General features: G+C 39.0%; 1 protein-coding gene and 1 non-coding gene across 14 annotated transcripts in view; both read left to right on the top strand.

The window, feature by feature from the left end:
- Positions 1 to 27208, top strand: part of LOC109409918 (sodium-dependent neutral amino acid transporter B(0)AT3) — a 159360-nt gene that overhangs the window by 99812 nt on the left and 32340 nt on the right. For all 13 annotated transcript variants that reach the window (XR_009998588.1, XM_029875198.2, XM_029875197.2 and 10 more), the window contains 3 exons: positions 18087 to 18319; positions 19020 to 19594; positions 19684 to 19831. Coding sequence is in view for 12 of the 13 variants with exons in the window: in XM_029875198.2 (XP_029731058.1) it covers positions 18087 to 18319; positions 19020 to 19594; positions 19684 to 19831 (956 nt within the window). In the remaining variant the exon portion in view is untranslated. The remainder of the gene's footprint in view (positions 1 to 18086; positions 18320 to 19019; positions 19595 to 19683; positions 19832 to 27208) is intronic.
- On the top strand, positions 18507 to 18579 carry Trnav-uac (transfer RNA valine (anticodon UAC)). Its single transcript has one exon. It is a non-coding gene; the product is annotated as a tRNA-Val (tRNA).

The following is a 27208-nucleotide window of genomic DNA, read 5'->3' as shown; positions in this document are numbered from 1 at the left end:
GCTTTTACTTTTTTCCACTTTGCGGCATCCATTTTGATATTTTGATTTGTTTATATTAGAGAATTCTTGCTCAAGTGAACTTGTTCTTCGTTAATTCCAACTGATTTTAAGGAAGTTTTATGATTGAATTGTGAGGAAATATTGAACTTGCCGAAGAATGGCATAAATTATGCATAAAATTACATTACGGATTTATGAACGGTTTGACATAGGTATCTTTCAAAGGGTCTGAAGAATCTCTCAAAACTGTTAATAAGATCAATTACACTTCTGGCATAAGTAGTTTTATTGGGTTCTTCTACAAGCATTCTTAATTTACTCTTCAGAACTGGCAATGATAAAAAGCTAGTTCTACTTGTCAAAAGCAATGATAAAATCAAATGAACTCTGTAATGTTCTTACAAAACCTCAATAAAATTTAAACAAAACCAAATGGAATTTGAAATGCTACTTGGGTAAGCAACCGAATGAGCGTGAATGAAATTTACATTCACCGCGTGGAGAGTTGCCTTCACAGCTCGCTTACGACTTTGGTATACGTTTGCGACCCCAATGTTATTCGGCAAACTTTCAGATAAAACTACAAGGTTAAATTCATCCATACATTGTTTTTCGATATCATGCTTCTAAACTGAGATAATAGCAAACACCTGGGAGGATTTTCGGCGTGGCAGTCGCAATTGCAATCAAACGATCAGATATTCTCCTTCATCCGACGTTTCGATGTGTATTACATCTTCTTCAGGGAATTAGGGGTGTTAATCGCTTTCGTTTTGAAAGGCTTTGTGGAAGCATAATCCGTCCGAAAAACTATTTAAAAAACGTTGGAATCGACTTCTTGAACACTAGTTATGTTTTTGCCGAATTCGGTTCGCACTTCTAACAACACTACTAATTGGCCGTTAGTAGTGTTGTTAGAAGTGCGAACCGAATTCGGCAAAAACATAACTAGTGTTCAAGAAGTCGATTCCAACGTTTTTTAAATAGTTTTTCGGACGGATTATGCTTCCACAAAGCCTTTCAAAACGAAAGCGATTAACACCCCTAATTCCCTGAAGAAGATGTAATACACATCGAAACGTCGGATGAAGGAGAATATCTGATCGTTTGATTGCAATTGCGACTGCCACGCCGAAAATCCTCCCAGGTGTCCCGATACCTCAGTCGAAAGCTGCCTCCAGATAATAGCAAATGAATGTAAATCTTTGCAAATGAATGGTCGCAACCTTGCTTCCACGGATTGCGTATTGAGCTTAGGTACCGTAATCTCCGTGGGAAACAAGAACATGTTGCGTGGCGCAAGCTCGTGAATCACGAGTTGTACTAAATGTACAAAGAAGCAAATATTCAGACCTTGGTAGGTTGGAAACGTAGTGCGAATGGCTAAAAAATAATAATGAAAAAATATTCAACAGGGAACAAGGTAGAGGTCGAATACTTAATGGGCAGTCGCGAACGCTGCACGCGCTTGAAGAATACCTCTAGGATCCCTACACGTTCGGGGAAACTGAAGGAACATTGTCCAAGACCGATGAAGGTGGCGCTGTACTAACTAAATGCTCTGCATTGGAGTAAAGTTACTTTGGAGTCAACATGGAAACCTTGTTGGCTAAGGTAATGTAGGTTTAAATATTTCTCTCATACAAACTGTAATCGAAATACTTCGAGCACTAAAATTGCTACATTTTATTGTCTATGTCCATTGCCCATTAGTTCGTACTCGTGATCCCGTAATCTGACGTTTCCACTTGTTGCACAGTACCTTATATACATATACTCGGAGATTGCGTGAGCATTCATCAACGATACCCACCCACAGTGAAGGAAAACCAGTGGACATGCATAGCCATTACCTTTCCATTCCGTTCTGAATCACCCAACAGCGCCGAGCTTATTTTCCACCCAGCCCTTGGGTTGATTGACTGATGGCATTTTACAAGTGGGCGGCGGAAGAGTGCAATCAGTACTTGCTGATCATGAAAGCTCATTGAACGGACACCTAATCATTCACTCATTCGCCGCTGATTGTTTTTGCCTGCCCAGTGCCCATTCACCCCGTCACAGGAATGCGCCGCACACGTGCAAGATCAACGCCAATTACTATCGGTTAATTGATAGGACAGCGAAAAGCGGCGGTGTTCGTCGCTGCGGCGGCAGTGCAACCAATTTGCAACGTTGACACATAAATTTGTGTGTGAACGGACTGTGCTGTGGCGCTACCGCTACCAATCACTGTTTGTCATCGAGCAGCTGATTGATTGAATCACGGCTGAAATTAGAGCTTTGAGCTGTCGCTCCTATTTCAAGATCAAGTTGAGAGCGCCACACAACCACCAATTCGATAGGGGAGAATGGAGGTAATATGGACCCCGCATGGTTCATAATGGGGCTAGGGTCAACCATTTGTGTTAGAGCATTAATTTGATTTTAAAGCAGTTGTAAAAGCTAAATTGATCCAAAATATGTCTAAAGCTTAACTGACATTACAGGAAAACCAGCGGAAAAGCTTGAAGAGTACGGTTTGCACAATTCTGCCCTACAAGTTTGTTTAATGGCTGGCTGGTTGCATTTTGCATCAGACACATCCCCTGACGCGGCTTCGCCGTCAACCGATGAATGCAAATGTTTGTGTTTTTCCGGTCGAGTGAATATGTGTCGCTAAAAATATAATGCCTGATTTGGAAAACTCAACCAATTGCATTGGTATAAATAGTAGTCATTCATATGTACATACATAGGTGTACAAAGATAGATGCAGGTACGAATGAATTCGATAATGGACGGCTTCTATGCTGAACTCATTGAAAAAAAAAAAAAAACGGCTTGATGTGAATGTAATTGCGCATCATTACAGAGTAGGTGAAAAATGCATATGGTACAGTTTAGCTAGGCACTGAAAGGGATGAACTTATTGCACTATATTTATACCAGACGTTTTATAGCGTCAGTGACATTGAGACGTACAGTAAACACTCGAGATTTTTAATAATTGTGATCAAAACTGATTTCATCAACTATCAATCCAATATTTTCTATATCCCTTTCCGAACGGATCATACAAGACTGGGTTATCTGAATTTTTCTCTTATAAATTAAACATCTTATAGAATGAAACTTTCTTGACTTTGACTACCTTAACCGTCTATGGCGTCAAATTAGAACCTTAAGAATCCCCAAAGAGGTCGAAGTTCAATAAGAAATTGCCTACTTTTATGTGTTTTGAGGTTTACATAGAAGATGCAACTCTAACATACCGCAAAATTCGATTGCAAACTGTTTCCTATGCACGAAATGATTTACGTATTCGTGTGTGACAGTTTTTTTGCGGTTTGAGACATGCGGCGGTACAGAACAGAACGAAGAAACGATCAAACACGAATGTTTGCTTCCGTCAGCTGTTGTTTGTATGGTGGTGGCCCACTCCACCACCGGTAATGTCACATGTTTTATCGATCAAAACGGACTTTGAGTCGCATTATTTACGAACCGTGCATGCCAGAACTGGACTGAAACTTTACCCACGCAACACAACTTGATGAAGTTGTTCCCATGTTGTAGTTGTAACATTAGAGTTGCATATCAGTCGAACACTTTTTAGAGTAGATACTCTAATCCCTAATTGAAAACATTTCCAGAATATGCAGCATTGTCATAGCTACGAGCTACTTAGAATCAATCTGGCATCCCCTAGAATGGTTTCCCGGCAGAATTGAAAATGAAAAAAAAACTATTATAATTCAAACTCACTTCTAATACCGTATGCGTGAAAATGTTTGCACCATCGTTAAATAAAATTCCAGTTTTACTTGTGAAGACAATGTATTGGTTTTATTTGCAGGCATTTAAGCTATAACTCATATCATAGTATGCTGTGAATAAAAAGTGTTGATTTTCTTAGTTTAACACTTGCATAATGACTAAGTGGCAACCCAGCTCGTGATTTGTCCACGCGCAAATGTCTAAAAGTATCCGTGGTAGTGTCAAAGTCAAGATTAACATTTTTTGAATTTATTTTTTTATTTTGACATTGCCTAATGGTGTAGACATTGACACACAAACAAAAGTTTTAATAACTATTGATTCTGGAATTTGGTACGGATCGATAGTTTTTCGGAAATCGAAAAAAACGGATGTTGCGTTCGGGCAAATTCAAGACTTTCTTATATGGCGCTACTCGTAGCTCCTGGATGCCATTGGTAATAATGTAAGTTTTTTTTCTATGGTCGAAGGATCATAAAGGCCACCGTAATTTTCCTTTTCGATATGCCATGCCGTTAAGTCGCTGATTTCGCGTTTCTTTGCCATTTTTCTCATTGAGCGCATATAATTCACCCAAATCTTATTTTTGGTGGCAGCTATAGCTTTCTTAATCCATGTTAACCTTGGACGACCAGTGGACTATTACCTTCGGGAATAGTTGCCCTTGCTTTTTTTCGGTCTAAGACTGTTTTGAGGTTCTCCTGAACACTCCTGAAATGTTTTTTTTAACATTTGCGCGTGGACAAGTCCCGACTACCGCTGCTACCCCTTCATGGTGCAAATTTTAAACTTAAGAAATCGGATTTTTTTTTACCCGCAACCTACTGTGATATGAGTTAGAGCTTACGTGCATGCAATAAAAACCAAGACATTGTGTGTGCAGATGATATGGGTACCTTATTTGTACGATGGTGCAAACATTATCACGCATACGGTAACTTTACATTGCACCTTGCTAGCGTGCTTCTACTTATATTTTTTACATGAAATCAAACCCATGATTTCCCAATGAAAATTTGGGAAAATTGGCAACTTTTGATATTCTTGCAATAAAGGTTTTCGGGTGATTTTATTACCAGTAATGTATTTCCAAGGTCACATGGAGGTGCATGGTTGTTGATGTCTACGCTATCCATGTTAGGGGTCATTCACATATGACGACCATTGTTTAGCGGGAGGGGGTGACACTCTATGTATTGAGTATACGAAAAAAGCGGGACAGAGGGGGGAAAGGCAGTCGGAAATGCCCGAAAACTGATGGACGTAATTTTTGAATATTTTTTATGAAGTGGCATCTTACCCCTGCGCAGATGGTCTTTTTGCACCACTTCCGTTTTACGAACCAGTTTTTAGAATCGCTGAAAATGCAATAGTTTAGTGAATATTATTGCAAATATTGTCTAGTTGCTGTTACCATGTTGAAAGCCTAACAAATGAGTAAATAGCCTCATTTGTTAGGCATCGAAAACGATGAATGTTTGAAAAATGGCAGCTTACCCCACTTTCCCCTAAATAGTCAATAAGCCCATAGTGGTAATCACGTTCAAATGTATGCGTGCCTTTTTTGTAGATGTAGTTGTGAAACTGTGAGGAAAATATTTGCACTCTTGCCCCGGACGTTAGTTTTATCATTATTTACCCGTTTTACCCAATTCGATTGGGTAATATTTGCATATGCAATCTGAGTAGCATTTCAATCGGCGTGCACTTTTGTGTGAGGAAAAATTTACGCTAGTGTTCATGTGTTGAAATGTCACTTATCTCTATTGAGCTTTTGCGGCTAACATGGTTGATGTAGAGTCCCTATAATTAGAGTCTGGCGGACTGTCACTTTCGACCGGAGCCAATCGAGCATGACGTCATAGTGTCCTCACCGATGAATGCTACACCGTGACGTCATGCTCGATTGGCTCCGATCGAAAGTGACAGTCCGCCAGACTCTAACTAGACTAACTCTAGGTTGATGTCACCGAAGCCCCTTAGTGAAGATAGTACCTCTTCTTCAATAACCTTGCAGACCGACCGAGCTGTCTGCGTGACAGCGGTGGACAACAGAAGAAAGGAAATGGGAAATTGTCAGAGTTTGGCATAGTCATAGATGAATCTAGAAGGACAAATGCATGTGCAATCAACAAGTGAAATACGACATGTAATTGAAGTCTAAAATTGGCAAATCATTTCTCATTATTAAAATTTACGTCCAAACAAAGTGAACTCGAAGGTATTTAAACTAGTGATTGATATATTTTGCCTAAAATGATGCTTCTATTATGCTTAGATACTATATACAGAATATCCTAATAGTACGGTACAGAGGAGACGGTTAGTTATTGGAATTTTTCCAGTAACAGGTGAGAAATTGTGGAACTTATCAAAAGTGCTTTTTTCATGCAATTTAACTATAAACCCTTGAGAAACGATTAAACAGGGTGTCTACTACCTGGAAAAACCTGGAAAACCAGGAATCCTCAGGGAATTTTATTTAACAGGGAAAAACCTGGAATACTCAGGGAAAACTCAGGGAAATTTTACTCCGATAAAAAAAAAAACATTGGGTCGTATAAATAAAAATCTGGTAGTTAAAATCCATATATAAATTTCGCTAAAAGGATCTTTTCCAGAAATTCCATCAGGGTTTCTTTCTGGAACTTCTTTAGAAATACCTCCTGGAATGTCTCCCAGGATTTCTTATAAAATTCCTTCCGCATTTTTGACGCTATTTTTCTTGGTATTCCTTTTTGATTTTTTTTCGGAAAGGTAGAATTCCTGAATTCCAACCGATTTCTCCAGGAGTTTTTCACGGGGATGCTATTTCTTCCCAGAGTTCCTCCAGTGTTTTTTTTTTCTCAAAGAAATCTTCGTAGGATTTCTACCAGAATTGGCTTCTTTAGTGGTGTTGAGATAATTCCATATTCTAAATCTGCACGCAAACTGAGTCGAAATCCAAATTTTCATCAATTTTGGTGCCCGGGAACCTATTTAAAAATCAAATTGAAATTTGTATGGGAGCGATTTGTCGAATCACCCCTCGTCGCATTTTGTACTGAGTGGAGCTTTCAAGCAGTTGCCCAGCTGTCAAAAGGTGATTTCAAAAAATCTCTTTGAAATTGATTTTAGATACCAAAATAAAGTTCTAAAAATCTGAAAAACATAGCGGCTCAGAAAAAGGTGCTCTTTCGTTAAAAAATAAAAAATCATTGAATTGTTCTTAATTTAAAAACCCAATTTATCCCGAAAACTCGATAAGAATTTGTGTCGGGAGCGGAGGTGAACCAACCATTTGGTTGAAAGCCTCTTGAATAAAGACAAATAAATACAAATTGTGTCGGGATAAATCGTGGAATTTCTTTCGGCATTCCTCATGGAAATTTTAAGCGATTCCTTCTGGTGTTCCTCTTGGGACTTCCCCAGAAGATCTTCCCAGAATTTCTTTCAGAGTTGCTAAAGGGGTTATTCCTGGGGTTTCTACTAAAGTTTCTCCAAGGGTTTCTGAAGCAGTTTTCACGGATTTACCACAAGAGTTCCTCAAGAGACCCAAGTAACCACGAGAAATATAACTCACCTTAAAACTATTATAATGCTAATAAGGGGCCGACACGCTCTATATTGGCCGCTTGATAGCCTTGTGTCATAAAAGGCGAAATATAGTGCTTATGGTTACTTGGGGGTTTCTTTCATTTTTTCCTGTGATATCTTCAAATAATTGGATTTCTTGAAAGTTTTCGCGAGGTTTATTTTGAAGTTTTACATTTGATGTCTCTCACAGTTATTTTTTAATTTACCCTGGACTTTCTGGGATTTCCACAGGAGTTATTGCTGATATTTCTCATTGAATTCTTCTCTTGCATTCTTTCAGAGCCAGGCTGTTCCTTGTAGTTGTACCGGATTTCTTGCAGTGATCCACCTGAGATTTTTTACAGATATTTTCTGCATTATTCCCAAAATTCTTCCCGGAATCTTTACCAGAAATTGTTCCGAGATTCTGGATTCTCCTTTAGGGACTTCTCCCTAAGTTATTGCAGGGATTCTTCTACGGGTTTCCTCAGAATGTCTACTTACGAAATAGTATTACCTTATAGGAAATTCCTGGAGAAATATTCGAGGGAATTCAAATAAAATCTTACGAGAAACTCCGCAAAGTGTTATTGAATATTTCCAACGGCAGCTTCAGGAAGAACCTGAAAAAAATTAAGCATCTCGAAAAAAGTTCTAGGTAATAGTAATCCCGAGAAGAAATATTAAGGACATCCAAGGAGGAATTCTGAAAACATCTTGGAATCCTGAAAGCAGCTACGGACGAAGTTCCGCTAGGAAAACAAGAGAAATATCGAAAAACTGTCAGTTAAAATCCCGACATAAACTATTGGATAGCTATACCGGAAAACCACTAAAAAAGACATAGACACTGGCTTCACGGCTGCTGTACCGATTGAACGAAACTTAACACGGAGTGGCTACGGATAAGAAGCTATTCTCGTGAAAAATTTCATCGCTCGGAGCGGGAATCGAGCCCTCATCCATCCGAACTCTAACCGCATGGCTACGAGGCTCAACCAATGACATTCTTGAAGAAACTCTGGATGGATCTACTGGAGGAATCCAGCGAGAATCTCTGGAAGTATATCGGAAAACCTTTGCAAGAAATATGTATCGGGACGTACTCAAACAGATACCTCGTGAAAGAACCCTGCGAAAAGCCAGGAAGAAATTCCAGGAATTTCGCAATCTTGAAAGAATGTTTGAAGAGTAGGGGAACTTATGTATTTTCGGCAGTTTTGTTCGGCAACGTTTTTTTTTTGAAACCTGTTGAACTCATAGTTGGCATCAAATCCTTCCCAACCAAGCTGAATATGATCAAGTTTAAGGCAATTTGGCCGACATAAATCTCTCATGCCGAAGATAACAAACCTGCTGATGCTGATACCCTAAGTCACCCTTTATAATTTCTAGAAAATTTGTTTTTTTTTTTTAAATTATACACTTCCAAAATTTCATCTGGAAATCCTCTTGTACCGACTTTTCGAACCCTGAAAAAACCTGGAAAACTCAGGGAGTTTTATTTTGAGTTATGAACACCCTGTTAAAGGCAGCAGGCCACAGCAACCTAGTGCCGAAGGACGTAGAGAAGACACTAGGGGGATTCACTAAACAGCGTAAACTGATTAAACTGATTAAACATCGCGATCACCCAGGCAATCTTTGATTATTCCATTCGCAAAATCGTGAAACATTTCAAATAAGCAAGAAATCATGGCTTACGCAGCAATTTAATCTATTTCGTGAGTACCCCTACTATATATGTACTAAACTTAAGATATTTGTATTTCTAAAACTTAACCTAAAACATGCCCTAAACCATAAAATTATATGTGCACAGGAATTTAAAACGGTCCTGAACTTCGGACGAATAAAGGCCCCTACGAATTTTAAAGCATTCAACGTATTTTCTTTGTTACCGTGTCATGTAAGTAACAGTTGATTTAAACTGTACTTTAATCATTTTGTTTATATTATGGGCCATGCGGAAATACCTGGAAAATGAAATATACGAACGATCTTTCAGAAATTTTGGGCAATTCTATATCAAACTCTTTAAAAAGAAAACTGTAAAAGTTCATGTACATATTTTCACTACTTTTCTACATCGAGAATGTCCTTAAAATAATCGTTAACGAACGGTAAGGTTTATACAGGTAGTGTGGGAAAATATTCACAGAATTAATCGCGGAAAGCTCTTCAAAGAAATAAAAAAAAATAGCTTGTCGTAAAATTTTTGGATAAATTCTTAAAAATATTGTATAAAAACGCCATTTCATAAGTAAAACTTTATGGAGTAACACAAAATAATTGGAATGAATATTGATATCCCTGTCGCAATACCGATTTACAAAATATTTTATATTGATAGCCGTGTAGGTTGAAAACGAGCTCAGGGATCATGATGTAGGTATATGGATCAATTCCAGTGTGCATCATTCTGCTTTTTTCGTAAGTTTGCTTTGCACGAATTAGTCATAACAAAAAAATGAAATCCATTTTTATTAGGTATCGTGGAATACGTGGATCAAAACCATAAGTATTTAAATGAATTCCGTTTATTTCCATCACTTAATGCAACGGTTACATACCATTTCATTGAAAACTAATACTAATGATATTGTCCGTAAAAAAACTTCCAACAGAAAATAAAATATATTTTTCAACACTGACCCGAAAACCAAACGAAGCCTAATAAACCAGCACCATACACGGACCGTAATGTAGACTGTTCAACAATACCGCATACTGTTCAAACTGTATCCCGAATAGGTAGTTAGGCACATCTTATGGTTATCGTTTATGCGGGTAGTGTTGTTTGGTGACTCAACTGCTAAATCAACGCAGATCTTTCGTGGCCTATCTCCCGATTGATCAACTTCTATTCAGCCTAATGACAATTTGTACTAATGACCATGACCTAATGTCCATTCAGTCTAATTATCGTTCATCTTAAAGTCCTTTGGTCTAATTATGTTATGGCCCAGTAGAAGAAATCTGTTAAAATGATTGTTTGTATAGATATGCTGTTGTTTTTAAACAGAAACAATTCTTTCTGCTGTTCAATTATGCATTTATACTTATAACATCACAGCTGCTGAATGAATATTATCAAAGAATTTCCCTTCTTTCAAACATTTAGGCTGTTCTTTTGAAGTACACTTATTGTAAAATTAGGGTAATCCCTCCAGTTGCGAAAATCCATTTGCTCTTTTCTATGATAAGACTTTTTGAGAAAAAATAATCGAAGAAAAAAGCCAATATCTTTTTTAATTATGAGAGATGGAAGATTTAGCTGTTTGGAAAAAATATGCATCATTGATAGTTCTAAAAATGCTCGGAACAAAGTTTTCACGAGAAACGAATGAAACAGTTATTGCAAAAAAAAACTGAATTTATTATTATTATTATTATTATTATCTTTATTTACGAGATTTTCAGCCCTGGGCTGGTTCATCTCGGAAAAAAACTGAATTTCATTGATCACCCCGAGATGATTTTTTAATATAAGCTAGGAACTATAAGAGATTGAATAATTATTTCTTCGGCAAACATGCTCCAAATAAGTTCTTTAACAACTTTGTAGAACATTTTGTGAACGTATATAAAACTATTAAAAAGCAGATGTTTGGATCAGCTAGATGGACCTACCACCACCCCCCCCCCCCACAATTTTACAATAATCAGAAAAAGGGCTAAAAATATGATAAACTTTCCCAAAGACACCATGTACAGGGGATGGCCAAAATGTTTGGGATAGGCAACTTTTTTTCGCCCACAAAAAAGTTCAACATGCTGTAACTTTTCATAGAGTGCATCAAAAAATCTCAAATTTTGACTGTTTGTCACCCTATTCTATGTGCATCATTGGTACAAATTTGGGCTCGATTGAATAATTTTTCGCAAAGTTAGAACCGTTCGGGTAAAATACTATTTTTTAGACAACTAGTTTCTGAACTGTCATATCTCGGAAACCAGCGAACCAAATTGAATGAATTTTTTAACGTTTATCAATAATATATTGATACTTAATACGACGTTATAAAATGTAATATTTTCTCACGACGAATTAAGTTATACCGGGTTGAAGTTTTTACCCATATAGAGGAAAATAAGTCAAATTTACAATACCACACAAAAATTATTAAATGTGTTAATAAACTTTGTTCAACGTTTTAAAAGTACCTATGATTTAATAGTTTGTGAAGCATTTACATATTGTTAGTGTACGTTCAAAATTTCATTCAATTCGATTCACTGGTTTCCGAGATATGACAGCTCAAAAATGAGTTGCCTAAAAAATAGTGTTTTACCCGAACGGTTCTAACTTTGCGAAATATTAATCAATCGAGCCCAAATTTGTACTAATGATGCACATATAGTAGGTTGACAAACAGTCAAAATTTGAGATTTTTTGATGCACTCTATGAAAAGTTATAGCATGTTGAACTTTATTGTGAGAGAAAAAAAAGTTGCCTATCCCAAACATTTTGGCCATCCCCTGTATCTGTATCTTAAGGTTAAGGCACAAACATTTTTGTCTTCGTAAATACGACTCTCGATCTATTGTGCTGATGAAATATGTTGGACAAGCCATACTTCAGACCAATATTCAGCTGTCATTGTATACGGCCACTGACACATTTAACCAGCTAATGTTCAACTTACACTCTCACTGTTAAGCATTCATTGTTACTTGGGTAATTTCTTCAGCTTTTTGAATTAGTATTACTCTTAGATATCGGAGTTCTGTGGAAAATACTTTTGGCAGGCCGCCAGAATCTCCCCTAGCAGTCGCGGGGAGTACGTCTCTCCTATGATCCTATATTTCCCCATACCTACTACTACAAAGACTCCCCTTCCCCTCTACGTGGAATAATCCGTTCAGGAGTCCTTCATTATCTAGAGAAACCAAGCCTCAGAAACAACCGCCCCCCCCCCCCCCCTATACAATTTTGAGGTTCGCACATTATGGAAGTCCTCGAGTAGTAAGGTTACAAAACATTCTTACGTACAACATAACAACATTTGATTTTGGCAGGTTGATATCTTACCGGTGTTCTCTGAACTGTAATATGTATGCTACTGAAAATCCTCCTGCTGATATGATCGTCTTCAAGTACTTCATTATCACTTTTTCCAGTATTCTTCATTGCACCACCTAGCCATGAAAATGTTTGACAATTCACAGGTGATTTTGACAGACCACACACATGCACGAAAAAGACGGATAACATAATCTACTTTATCGATCGTGTTGCCGTTTTTGCTATTCTCGTACACCAAGGTGTACCGAAAGGCTATATGTTCACTCCAAAAATGAAATTTTGATAGAGCCCCCGGAGGGGCAAGTTTCATATACCAATCGACTCAGCTCGACGAGTTGAGATGATGTCTGTGTGTGTGTATGTGTGTGTGTGTGTGTGTGTGTGTGTGTGTGTGTGTGTATGTATGTGTGTGTGTGTGTATGTATGTGTGTGTGTATGTGTACAAAAAAAGGTCACCTCACTTTTGAATAGTAATTATCAACCGATTTTAACGATAAATGGCTTATTCGACGCAGAATCTGGTCCCATTGTTTCCTATTAAAAATGGTTCGGATCGGTCCAGCCGTTCCGGAGTTATGGCCATTTAGGTGTTCCGGATCGGTACCCCTGGAAGGGGCCAGACATGAACATGCACCAAACCCATGCATGCGACCCATCAAACCACGGCATTTACGATTATCTGATGAACGGTGAGCAGTAAAATATTCTCAGACCATATCTGAACCGGTAGTGTTCCGGAACCGGTTCTGAGTGTCCCGCCGGAAGTGGCCAAATATCAAATTGATCATAACTCAAGCATGCGACACATCAAACAGCCGCTTTATCGATAATCTGATGAACGGTTAGCAGGAAAACAGTATCAGACCACATCCGAACCGGTAATGTTCCGGAACCGCTTCCGGATGTCCCACCGGAGATGGCCTAATATAAAAGAGTACCAAACCCATGCATGCGACACATCAAACAGCGGCATTTTCGATAACCTGATGAACGGTTAGCAGGAAAATAATATTAGACCATATCTGAACCAGTAGCGTTCCGGAACCGGTTCCGGGGGTCCCGACAGATGTGGCCAAATAAAAAAAATACCTAACCCATGCATGCGATACACAAATAACGGTTTTTCTGATAACCTGATGACTGGCTATCAAAAAAATAGGTAAGGACCACATTTAGAGACAGCCGGTTGTATTCCGGAACCAGTTCCGGGTGTCGCGCGGATGTCCCACCGGAGATGGCCAAATATAAAAGTGAACCAAACCCATGCATGCGACACATCAAACAGCGGCATTTTTGATAACCTGATGAACGGTTAGCAGGAAAACAGTATCAGACCATGTCTGAACCGGTAGTTGTCCGGAACCGGTTCCGGGGGTCTCGACGGAAGTAGCCAAAAATAAAAGAGTACCAAACCCATGCATGCGATACAACAAATAACGGCTTTTCTGATAACCTGATCACTGGTTATCAAAGAAATAGGATAGGGCCACATTAGGGACAGCCGGTAGTGCCGTAACCAGTTCCGGGTGTCCCTCCGAAAGCGGCTAAAAATATGCGACAGAGCAAAGCTAGGATTTTTTGATAACCTCATAAACGTTAGCAAGCAAACAGGTTCAGACCGGTGAAAAAAATGTTTTACGCATATGGTCAAATCTCAACCGTTACGTAGTAATTGAACTATTTCATTGGAAAGATTATTAAATTTGCTACCAAAAAAGATCTTGGAATCTTTTTGTTTAGTTAGATAACTAAAGCTAAACAGCTCGAAAGTAGTGTTTTGCCTTTCTCGTACACTTAGTGTACTAAAAAACTATATGTTCACTCAAAAAACGAGTTTTCGAAAAAGGCTCGGAGGATCAAGTCGCATATACCAATCAACTCAGTTCAACGAATTAAGATTATGTCTGTATGTGTGTATGTATGTATGTATGTGCGTAAAATAAGTTCACTCACTTTTAAGGCACTCCCCATTGGCCGATTTTTCGGATTATATCTTGAGTCTTGAATCTAACTGGAATTGTTTGCTATTAAAAATGGTCTAGATCAGCCAAGGCATTCGAAGTTATGGCCATTTCAGTGATCCGGACCAGCACCGGTACAACTGGCCGTATATAAAACTGAACTAGCCCCATCATGCGATACATCAAACTGCGGCGATTTTTGTAACCTTTAGCATGGTTGGCGAGTTTTGTGCGGAAATCAACACTGGAGACCAGAAGCTCTACGATGTCGGCCCAAAATTCAAGATGGCAGCCAAATGTTCAAGGTGGCTGCTCAAAATTTAATATGGCGGCTGTTTAATAGAGATTTAGGCTCTTAAAGCATGCTATATGGGAATATTTGATATGTGGTAGATGTCTGGACTCCTAAAATGGCGACTTGAATATCCAATATGGCGTCTGTTTAAAGAAGTTTAAGGCTCTAAAACCATACAATATTTGGTATGGGAAAGATGTCCGGAGTCAAAAAATGGCGACCAGAATGTACAAGATGGCGATCTAAAATCCAAGATGGCTCGAACGGTTGTTTAATGAAGTTTTAGGCTCTAAAACCATGCAATATTGGTATGTATATTTGATATGGGGAAGACTTCCAGAGTCCAAAATGGCGATCTAAAACTTAAGATGGCGGCTCCGAATTCAAAATCGCGTTTCTTTAATGGAGTTTTAGGGCCTGAAACAATGCATTTTTGGTATATTTGGTATGGGGAGGATTTCTGGATTCCAAAAATTGCGACTTGAATATCCAAGATGTTGGTCCAAATTCAAGATAGCGTCTTTTTCTTAAGAGTTTGAGGCTCAAACATTAAAAGCCAGGTCAACGATATGATTTCTGGTATCATGAAATGGATTTCTGTTAATTGTATGGAAGTGCGATATACATAAACATTTCGCTTGAGTTTTATTGAAATGGGGTTTCGAAGGCACGAGAAAGGCGCCATCACCGCTAGGTGGATTAATTAGGGTTTTTTCATGCTCATGTTACATCTGTCAAAATGACCTATGAATTGTCAGTCATTTTGAGGTTAGGTTCGTTGGTGTAATAAAGAATACCTTGATAATGGACATGCTCTCCAGAATCTTCCAGGTCGCTTAGATTTCCTCTTGATGATTAACCAAGGCTGCGTAGCCAAGAATAGTGAATTTTACCAAGAATTTCATTTTCTGAAGACGTTCTACAGAGTTTTTACACGTAAGTATTTTTTTTTCAAGTATTTCCGGAGTGATTTAGGCTGATACAAATTTATTTTTGACTTTTTGTCTCCCCCCCCCCTCAAAAAATTTTGACTGGATTTCGCATTTTGAGGGGGTAAATGAAAAATATTTATCAAAATATCGGGTCTTGCTGAAAATTCTTTAACAAATCCGATGAGTTTTTAATATTTTTCAGAATAAATATTTAATTATTTTTATACCTCCCCCCCCCCCCTCGACCAGCCAAAGAGTGGTGGGACAAAAAGTGAAATAAATATTTGTAACGGCCTTATATGACCATAAAATAGCAAAACAAAAAAACTAACGTCCCACGCTATGAATGGCAATTGATACAAAAATTATTGCTTTCTATATGTTTAAAAATACAAAACTAATGTCCCCCTGTGGGCGACACTAGTTTTGCCAAGACAAAAAACCCCAAAAAAAAAACGAAAAAACCCTGATAAAAAAGATCATAGAGATACAACAGAATGGATTGTTACAACACGCTGAATTGAATGGTACTAACCATTAATTCAATTGTTTAAAACGATAGAGTAACAACAGATCTTATGGTTTTCCACCATAGCATGTATTGTAAATGTCACTTTTACAATAGAAAATGGGGGTTGTTATGTATCTTTACCATAAAAAAATCCAAATTTTCTGGAAAAAAATCAAGTCAACTACCATTCAACTTATGGTGTTTTTATTATTGAAATCTCTAGTGCCATTGATTTTATTGTACACGTACTGTAGTTCCAATACATCATTTTCAGCAGGAAAATACGTACACAATATAATTTGTTGTTGAATAGTCAAATTTATCATTATTCAATGGTAGTTTATGGTGATTTTATTGGAAATTTTTATCAGGGAAGACGGAAAACCCGGTAAAATCCGCAAAACGTTTGCTGGTTTTAGCGACTTTTTTGGTCTTTTTTGGCTTTTTTGAGGTTTTTCGGCTTGGCAAAACCAGTGTCGCTCCCCCCGTACTTCTCTTATATTGGCGTAATGGCTAATGTTTATACAAAATGCAGTCAATATTAGCGCATAGTACCAAATTGAAGCATTATTTATGATACTTTTTATCTAGGATCTTTTTATTATTTGGGACTTCAAGGCATGCTTCTGCCACAGACAAACAGACGTCTCACACACTCTACTCACTTCCAACCGTTTCCCTTTTTAACGGATTATTCAAATATTTTGTAGTTCGCAAATTTCTCGCTCCTGGCGCTCGTATCGTTTTTGCTTTTGTTGGACGTTTGCTCAATACCGCCATCTACCCAGTGGGTTTGCGAACTGCAGCGTAATTAGCAATGGGTGATTATGTTTTTGTGACGATGATTTTTATCGCATTTTGTTCCAAGTGATACGTCTGTTTGTCTGTGTTTCTGTCTGCTATGAAATGTGATGGTTTTCTATAGAAACCCTGATTTTTTAGGGGTTAGGCCCTTTAAAAGGGTGTAACTCATAATTTTGTCTGCTGATTTTTCTAAAAATTTGTCCAGAGATGTAGGAATGATAAAGCAAGTGAATGGCGTTTTAGGTTTTGATGACAGAAACATGCTTCTGTAAACAAATATGATGATGAAATATGATGATGAAATCTTGAATTATTAGAGGTTAGGGTCTTTAAAAGGGCGTAACTCGAAATTTCGTCTAACTTTTTTTTAAGTTGTCCAGAGTTGTAGGAATGATAAAGAAAGAGAATGGCGTTTCAGGTTTTGATGGTATATTTTTTTTTTTTTTTTTTTTTTTTGATAATAACGGGCCCATATAGCCGAGGCGGTAAACGCACGGGTATTCAGCATGACCATGCTGAGGGCGACGGGTTCGATTCCCGGTCGGTCCAGGATCTTTTCGTAAAGGAAATTTCCTTGACTTCCTTGGGCATAGAGTATCTTCGTGCCTGCCACACGATATACACATGCAAAATGGTCATTGGCAGAGGAAGCTCTCAGTTAAAAACTGTGGAAGTGCTCATTGAACACTAAGCTGAGAAGCAGGCTTTGTCCCAGTGAGGACGTTACGCCAAGAAGAAGAAGAAGAAGAAGGTAAATGAAGCACCGTGAGACTACACAGAACACCCTGCTATGCTCCACCAACCATTCTATTAGTATACCATTTCTGCATATTTACCCCCTGTCAATCATATCTAAATCCGTAATTATTGATCCACAAAGCTTCCCGATAATTACAACGTAACCATAATCCAATCAACGCCATGCATTCCTACGTCGCCGTCGTCGTTACCGAACGCTCACCATCGAAGCGAAGGTTTAGGCCTCTTCGCCTCAACGTCTACTCTGCTCTATCACACTGAATGAGCGAATTCGCTTATACCTACCGCTTGACCGACCAATGACGACACTAATGTGTTTCTTTCACTTTTGCGCTACGCAATCACACACGCTCTCTGCTACGCGTTGATGGTGTCAAACCCAAAAATACGCGAATCAAATATGTATACTTGAATACCCTCATCTGTTTCAAAAATCGACATACGGTTCTAACAAATTTACAATTCTCTTTCTTTCCACAGGTGCCTTCCTCATTCCGTTCATGATAATGTTAATCCTGGAGGGTATCCCTCTGTTCCTGATTGAGCTCGGGATGGGCCAAAAGATGCGGCTCGGTGCTCTGGGGGTGTGGAACACGATACACCCCTGGCTCGGCGGCATCGGCATCTCGTCCTGCATAGTGACGCTGTTTGTGGCGATCTACTACAATGTGATCATCACCTGGTGCTTTTTCTACTTCTTCAATAGCTTCCGGGTAAGTGTTTCGCGCGCGGGTGGTTGGTAGGGCGCTGATGTATGCGCGTGCTGCGCAAACTTACCTTCAAGACTGCATTGCGCCTGAAGTTAGACTATCTTTTTTGTTAGATGAGGTAGCATATCGTGCGATGCGTTTGGCAAAACGTGTTTTATTTGATTTGATGTGCGAAGCGTTCACTCACAGCGGTTCCATAGTGTAGCGGTTATCACGTCTGCTTTACACGCAGAAGGTCTCCAGTTCGATCCTGGATGGAACCAAATGTTCTTTTTGCCATTCATGATGTTCTGATTTCTTTTCCTCAATTACACTATAGACGTACTAAGTCTCTCAATAGTTATCTTAAGCAAGGCATCCAGATCTACAAGCGTTATTTATCTTGTATTGTTAGTTTATCAATGCAGCTTATACCCGTATCCATGTACAGACTCAAATAACTGTCTTGAATATTGTATTTGGCTGATCTGCAAGATCCATCAAGGACTTGTTGAAACGAAGACCTTATGATCTACAAGCATAATTTATCATCAATCAAAAATGTAACAACGCATTGAGTATTCTCGGAATATCCCAAGAATTCTTTGAAGTAAACGCCTTCAGATCTATCAGCGTAATTTGAATGTTTCCAAGGGCTGTTTGATCCCATACAGACTATCCTTATCTAACGTATCTTTTTCCATCTTATCTCGTGTACTTCCAGGTCCCCCTACCGTGGGCAAGCTGTCCGCAGTTCAACGGAACCGACGTGCCCGAATGCGAACGGTCGTCGGAAACGGCCTACTTCTGGTACCGGACCACGCTGGACGCGTCGCCCAGCATCGAGGAACCGGAGGGCTTCAAGTGGTGGATCGTGCTCTGTCTGCTGCTGTCCTGGACGGTGGTGTTCTTCATCGTGATGAAGGGCATCCAGAGCTCGGGCAAGGTCGTGTACTTTACCTCGCTCTTCCCGTACATCGTACTGACGATCTTCTTCATCCGGGGCATCACACTGAAGGGGGCCGGCGCCGGACTGATGCACATGTACACCCCCAAGGTGGAGAAACTGCTGGAACCGACCGTATGGTTGGACGCGGCCACCCAGGTGTTCTACTCGTTTGGGTTGGCCTTCGGGTCACTGATAGCGTTCGGTAGCTACAACACACCGAAGAACAATTGCGTCCGGGACGTGATTCTGGTGTCGGTGTGCAACGCCATAACGGCCATCTACGCCAGCGTGGTGATATTCGCCATTCTCGGGTACAAGGCCACCGTTGGCGTGGATAGGTGTATTGCAGTGTAAGTTACTTTTTCATTCATTTTGAAGAGGATAATGATCGCTTATGGAAAATCGTATTTTAAATTTAAATCCAAACATGCACACACAGGAACAAAGGAATTTTGTTTAAGCACGGTTTGATTGAATCGATACATGTGGATAACGCAATCTATGAGGAGAAAATGAACAGCCTGGACCCCATGACGAAGACCAATTGGACATTCGAGCACTGCAGTTTAGAGGAGCAGCTGGATAGTGTAAGTGAAATTCAGATTTTTTTATAACAAACTTATCTTTTATCTTTTTAAACGAAATTGTTCACTTCATGCATCTCAATCTCCGTAAGAAAACGTCCATAAATTACGTTATGCTTTGAATGAGGTGGGAATATCCAGTAAAGTGTGATGACCTATACAAAAAAAATTAAAGATTTTATACAAAAAGTGTGACATAGAAAGTAGGGCCAGCATGACGAATTTTTGGACGTTCCTTAATTAATTATTCGATTGAGCTATTTTTTTTTACTATATAGATGTACAAAGCGAAACAATTTTCCAACTGTATTTCTCTCATTGAAAAAAAAAATCACTATAATTTTTCAGAAATGTTGCAAAATTTTAGGAGAATGTCTCAAAAGCTCACAAAGAAAACAACTTTCATTTCAATGAGATGAGTTAGATTCACTACAATTCAAGAAATTCAGGATTCTACAAAGATTTCTCAAAAAAATACTAGAATTTCTCCGGAATTTCTTCTGACGATTCCTACAAAATCTCCACCAAAAATTTCTGCACTATTTTTTCCAAAATTCTTCCATTGATTCCTCTAAGGATTCCACCGAGAATTCATTTCGTGTTTCTTCGAGGATTTTTTTACAGAATTTTGTTTTCGATAATTCTTTCAAAAAATCGTCGTCAGATTTCTGAAAATTTTAATTGACGATTCTGTCATAAATTTGCCAATAAATTACCCCGAAAAATCTTGCCAAAATTTCTCTGAGAGTTCATCCACGAATTTGGGATGTTTTGGGAAGATTCCCATAGAAATTCCTCCAGAATTCTGCTTTAAATTCCTCCAGGGTTTACTTGAGAAATTCCTGTAATATTTTTTTCCTAAGATTCCTCTGAAAATATTTTCGAGGATTTTACCAGGAGTTCTTCCGAAGTATTCTCCAGGCATTTTTCAGAAGTTTTTCCAAGAACTTCAACAATGTCTCAGAGGATCTCTTCTAAAATTTCTATGAGAATTGCGCCTGGAGTTCTTTCGAAGGTTTCTCCAGGATTTATCCGCCAGAACTTCCAAGAGTTTTTTTTCTGAATTATTATTATTAGTTTATTATAGAGATTTTCAGCCCTAATTATTTACAAAACATATTATTGAAGTATTATTTATCGGTGGATATATATTGTATACCAATAGCTTGATTATAACAAAATGAGATTGTCCAACAATATATGTTATGAGACAGTTACACCTTGATAATTTATTAATATCACAACCAGATGTAAAAACTGGTTGTGATCTCGTAGTTAAAAAAAAACATTAAACATAGCTTAATAATTCATAGATTTAAAAAATAGTATAAAAAGTATTTCTGAATTGTTTGTTTTAGTAATTTTTGAAGAACCTCTAACCGTAAAGTGGTAACTACACAGATATCCGTGGAGAAATTCCCAATGAAACCTCTGATATTGAAATGAAGATTCTCATAAGAGCGCCATTATAAATTTACTTCCGATCGATTTCTCAATGGAATGTGGTATAATCTCGCGTACGTGATTTCCTAAAATCTTTGGGCGATTTTCAGAATTTCTGTCAGAAAATCCAAAATAGAAGTTCTGTTTCGACACAATAGTAAGAAATCAAAGCTTAGTTTTCTCAGAGATGGCGCCACGACATTAAAAGTAAAATCATTTTTCTTGTATGGGCAAATCGTTTGCTTGCACTCGTTCCGCATCGCAGCGATTTGTGCCTTGGGGCAAATTAGAAACAAAATCATTACCCCTACGCGTTTCTTCTGGATTCATTGCAGTAACAGAGAATTGATTACATCACCATACAAATTTCAAGTTGTTTACTTCTTTTTTCTGACTGGCATTTTCCACCCGTGTTGCGCATGATGTTTCGAGTGGATAGGTGCCAGGCGGCGCCGCTGTATATGTGAAAAACACATGGAGCACGAGCGCCATCTTTGATTCCATAGCGCAAACTTTTCTGCTTGTTTACACTGTTATCACGTTTACCGCATTTATCAGAAAAGCGCCACTACCGGCACTTTAGCATAAGCGCAGCTGCTTACTTCCTATTGTTCAACTTCTGTATCAGTTAGTTGAATTAAATTTAGAATTAACTGACCCGGCCAACATCTGATACGTAGCACCGCACTCTAAATTGGTCCGAAAAAACTGGGATTTCTTTAAGAGTTTCACCAGGGTCACCTTCAAAACTTCCTCCCGATATTTCTTTAGGAACTTAATTTCATTTATTTCTCAAAGGACTTCCAGGAATTGCCTCTTCATCAATTCCTCCATGAAAAAGGCGTCTATTTTCATCCAGAAAATGTGAGGTTCTGATAGTGATTGTTTCCGGGCTTGTTCGAAGAATTCCTTCCCCGATTATTACAGATACTTCTGCAGGGATGTTTCGACGAGTTTTTCCAGGAATTTTCCCATAGCTTTCTTCAGTGATTTTATCATGGATTCCTCCAGAGATTCCTTCAAGAGTTCCTCTAGGGGTTTTTACCAGACATTCCTCCGGGAATTTCTCCTGAGGTGTCTTTAGAGTTTCCTCCAGTGATTGTTGCAGTGATTTTTCCGATTTTTACTTCAGGGATTTCTCCAGCTATTCTCAAAGGAATTTTACCAGTATATTCTGCAAGTATATCAGAGATTTCTTCAGGGATCAATATTGAAGTTCCACTAGAGTTTGCTTCAATAATTCCATCGATAATTTTTCAAAGTATTTCTGCAGGATTTTTTTTTCAGGAATTCTTTCAGAAATTTTAACCAAAGATTATTTAAAAGTTGAATCCTTCAGGTTTTTTTTAATTCTTTAAAAAAACTCAGCTCTTCCTAAGGAATTCCTCATGAGGTTGCATTCGCAATTCCTCATGTGGATTCTTCAGGAACTTCTCCAGGTATTCCACCAAGAGTTCCTCCAAGGATTCACTCGGGAACTCCTTCTGCGAATCTTTCATGAACAGCTCTAGGATATTTTTTAATTCCTACAATAATTCTTCCAGGAACTCTTCTTGAGATTCCTCCAGGGGTTCCATCTGTAATCCTTTCTTCCTTCGGTTTCTTCATGAATTCCTCTCGGGATTCCTTCAGGAGCTGCCACTGGGATTCCTCCCTGAGTTCCTCCACGAATTGTTTTTAGATTCCTTCAGAATTTTTCCAAGAATTCCTGCAAATTCTTCAGATTTACTTCTCCTGGGATTTCTTCAAAAACTCCTCCTAGGATTCTTTCAGGAATTCCTCCTGAGATTTCAGCAGGAATTCTTCCTGGGATTTCCCCAGGGATTCTTCCTGGGATTCTCCCAGGTATTCCTGCAGGGATTCCTCTAGGAATTCCTCCAAAGATTCCTCTAGAAGTTTCTTCAGCGATTCCTTCAGAAACTCCTTTAGAGTTTCTACAGGAATTCCTACAGGCATTCCAGGAATAAAAGAAAATCGGGTTAAGTACGGTTCCTTTGAATTCCACTAAGAATTTGCATCCTTTGACAGATACGTATTTCGACCTCAACTGTAAGGTCGTCTTCAGTCGAGTCAAGTACAAGACACTGAAGACGACCTTACAGTTGAGGTCGAAATACGTATCTGTCAAAGGATGCAAATTCTTAATGGAATTCAAAGGAGCCGTACTTAACCCGATTTTCTTTTATTTACAGATATTCCCCTAACAAGCCCAGGTTAATCATCATCATTCCAGGAATTCCTCCAGAAATTCTCCCGGGATTCCTCCAAGGACACCCGCAGGATTTTTTAAGGGATTCTTGCTGCAATTGCTCCAGTGATTCTTCGAAAAATTCTTCCAGATATTCCCCCAGGAATTCCTCTAGGAATCTTAGGGGGTTTACCAGGGAATCTTACAGGGAATTCCTCCAGGAATTCTTCCAAGAATTTATTCAGGAATTTCTCTAGGAACTCCTCCAGGATTCCTCTAGGAATAGCTTCAGGGATTCTTCCATGAACTCCTTCAGGGATTTCTCCAGGAATTCTTTAAGAAAGTTCCTCCAAAAAATCCTCCAGGAATTCCTCCAGAAATGTATCCAAGGATTTCTCCAGAAAGAAATTCCTCCAGGAACCCTCAAGAGATTTCTTCCGAAATTTCCTCTAGGGATTCCTCCAGGAATCCGTCCAGGAATGAATCCAGAAATATTTCCAGGCATTGCTCCAGAAATTCATACAGGAATTTCTCTAGTGATTTCTCCAGAAATTCCTCTTAGGATTTTTCCACGAATTCCTCCAGGGTTTCTGCCAGGGTTTCCTCCAGGAATTCCTTCAGGGATTTCTGCAGGAATTTCTCCAGGAAATACTGCAGGTATTCCTTCTGGAATGTCTCCAAGGACTCTTCCAGAATTTCCTCTAAAGATTCTTTAAGGAATTTCTCTCGGGATCTCTCCAAATATAGTAAAGAGTTCATAATTTCTAAAAAAAATGATTTCTTTCGAAAGTTTTGTATATATTAACAAAAAAAACATATTAGTAGCTTCAGATGACATAATGCACGAGTACATAAAAATCCTAAATCTTCCCAAATTGGCCACCGCTACCAGCACAACATATTATACAAAATACAACAGTGTAACTGCTGAAGGACTATAATTAATGCTTTAAGAATTTGCATAATGTTATTATATTTAATTTCATCGTGTTGCGTTTAGTTATAAAAGCTAGTAGGTTTAAAAAATGTGTTTGGAAAATCCTTCGAAAATTTCACTAGAGTTTTGTTCAGGAATTTCTATAGAGATTCCATTGAAAAATTCGCACAGGAATGTGTCTAGAAATTTCTTCAGGTGTTCATTCAGAAATCCTGCTTGAATTCCTCCACTGATTTTTGCATTATTACTTTCAGTGGTTCAGGCTGGAATTCGCTCAGAGATTCCTGCTAGAGTCCATTCAGAGATTTCTTCAGGATTTCCTCCATGTTTTTCTCCACAAATCTTCTTCTTCCTCCAAAGGTATCCAAAGGTATGGATAAAATTAAGAATTTCTCCACATTTTCTTCTTCAGAAATATTTTTAAAGTTTCTTCTAGGTTCTTCACAGAAGCTCAGCAAGGCGTTTCTTGAGGTATTCCCCCAAGTAACACACTTGTCGCAGAAGAGTCACGGTGGTGCAGGTTTTTGTTGCGCTGAAGTCACTGTGACTTACTTGTAGCAAGTAAGTATTTATTTGTTAGAAGTAAGTCACAGTGACTTCTGCGCAACTAAAATCTGCGCTGCCGTGACTCTTCCGTGACAAGTGTGTTACTTGCGCCCACAGTAACTACTTCAGAAATACGTCCACAGAATGCTCCAGCAATACGCTCGAAATTCTCAAGAAACTTTTCTAGGAATTCCACCAAGGGTTTGTGAGAGGTTTCTCCAGGCATTTCTCCAGAAAGTTCATCAAAAATTCCTCCTGGTATTCTTTCAAGAATATCCCTGGTACTTCTTCAGATTTTTTTTCTGGAGATTCTTTCAACAATACTTTCTGAGACTATGGATTCTTCAGTATACTGGATATTTTTTCAGTAATTCCTTAAGGGATCTCTTCGTAAATCTCCATTGAGATTCCTCTGAAACATCTTTAAAAATCTTACAGAGATGGCTTCGGAAATTCTTCCAAAAATTTCTTGAGCGACATTCGTAGAAACTTCCACAAGGATTTTTTTTAGAAATTGATTCTGTAGTTCCGCCAGAAATATCTCCTGGGATTCCTTTAGAGATTCCTGCAGGAATTGTCTTAAATGTTCCTCTAGGTTTTTTGCCTTTCTCGTACACTAAGTGTACTGGAAAGGCTATATGTTCACTCCAAAAATGACTTTTTGATAGAAGGCCCGGAGGGTCGAGTCACATATACCAATCAACTCAGCTCGACGAATTGAGGTGATGTCTGTGTGTGTGTATGTATGTATGTGTGTGTGTATGTGTGTGTACAAAAAAACTCACATCACTTTTTGGCAGTAAACCTCAACCGATTTTAATGATCAACGGTTCATTCGACGCGGAATCTGGTCCCATTGTTTCCTATTGAAAATGGTTCGAATCGGTCCAGCCGTTCCGAAGTTATGGCCATTTAGGTGTTCCGGATCGGTACCCCAGGAAGGGGCCAGATATGAAAACGCTACAAACCCATTCATGCGACACATCAAACCACGGCACTTTCGAAAACATGATGAACGGTAAACAGGAAAATAGTCTCGGGCCATACCTGAACCGGTAGTGTTCCGGAACCGGTTCCGGGTGACCCGCCGGAAGTGGCCAAATATGAAAGTGAACCAAACCCTTCATGCGACACATCAAACAGCGAATTTTTCGATAACCTGATAAACAGTAGGCAGGAAAACATTTTCAGACCATATCTGAACCGGTAGTATTCCGGAACCGGTTCTGGGTGTTCCGCCGGAAGTGGCTAAATATGAAAGTGAACCAAACCCATGCATGCGATACATCAAACAGCGGCTTTTTCGATAGCCTGATGAACAGTAGGCAGGAAAATATTCTCGGACCATATCTGAACCGGTAGTGTTCCGGAACCGGTTCCGGGTGATCCGCTGGAAGTGGCCAAATATGAATGTGAACCAAAGCCATACATGCGACACATCAAACAGCGGATTTTTCGATAACCTGATAAACAGTAGGCAGGAAAACATTCTCAGACCATATATGAACCGGTAGTATTCCGGAACCGGTTCTGGGTGTTCCGCCGGAAGTGGCTAAATATGAAAGTGAACCAAACCCATGCATGCGATACAACAAACAGCGGCTTTTTCGATAGCCTGATGAAAGGTGGGCAGGGAAATATTCTCAGACCATATCGGAACCGGTAGTGTTACTGAACCGGTTCCAGATGTCACGCCGGATGTAGCCAAGTATAAAAGTTAACCAACCCCTTACATGCGACGCATCAACTCGCAAGCTCTTCAGGCAACCTGATAAACGGTTAATAAAATAGAATAGTTTCAGATCATATTTGGATCAACCGATAGAGTTCCGGAACCGGTTTCGAGTGTCCCGCTGGAAGTGTTGAAATGTAGTAGATATCAGAACCCATGCCTGCGGCACATTAAACAGCGGCTTTTTAAATAACGTGATGAACGATTAGTCAGAAAATAGGCTCAGATCACAACAAAGATCTTTATAAAGGCTACCGATAGTGTTCCAGGCCGATCTAGGGTGTCCAGCCGGAAGTGGCCAAATGCAAAAAAGAACCAAACCTATGCATGCGACACATCGAACCGCGGTCTTTTTTTAACCATGAGGAACGATTAGCAAGAAAATAGGCTCAGATCACAATAGAGGCTACCGATAGTGATGCAAAACCGGCATTGGGTGCTTCCTAGGGTGCTTCGCAGGAACTTCAAAAATGAACAAAGTCAATGCAAGCGATATGTGTAAGAAAACAAAATCTTGACTGAACTAAGGCCACA

The sequence above is a fragment of the Aedes albopictus genome, chromosome 3, assembly GCF_035046485.1.
Source record: "Aedes albopictus strain Foshan chromosome 3, AalbF5, whole genome shotgun sequence".
NCBI classification, from domain to species: Eukaryota; Metazoa; Arthropoda; class Insecta; order Diptera; family Culicidae; genus Aedes; species Aedes albopictus.
This window is presented reverse-complemented; position numbering and strand designations above follow the sequence as displayed.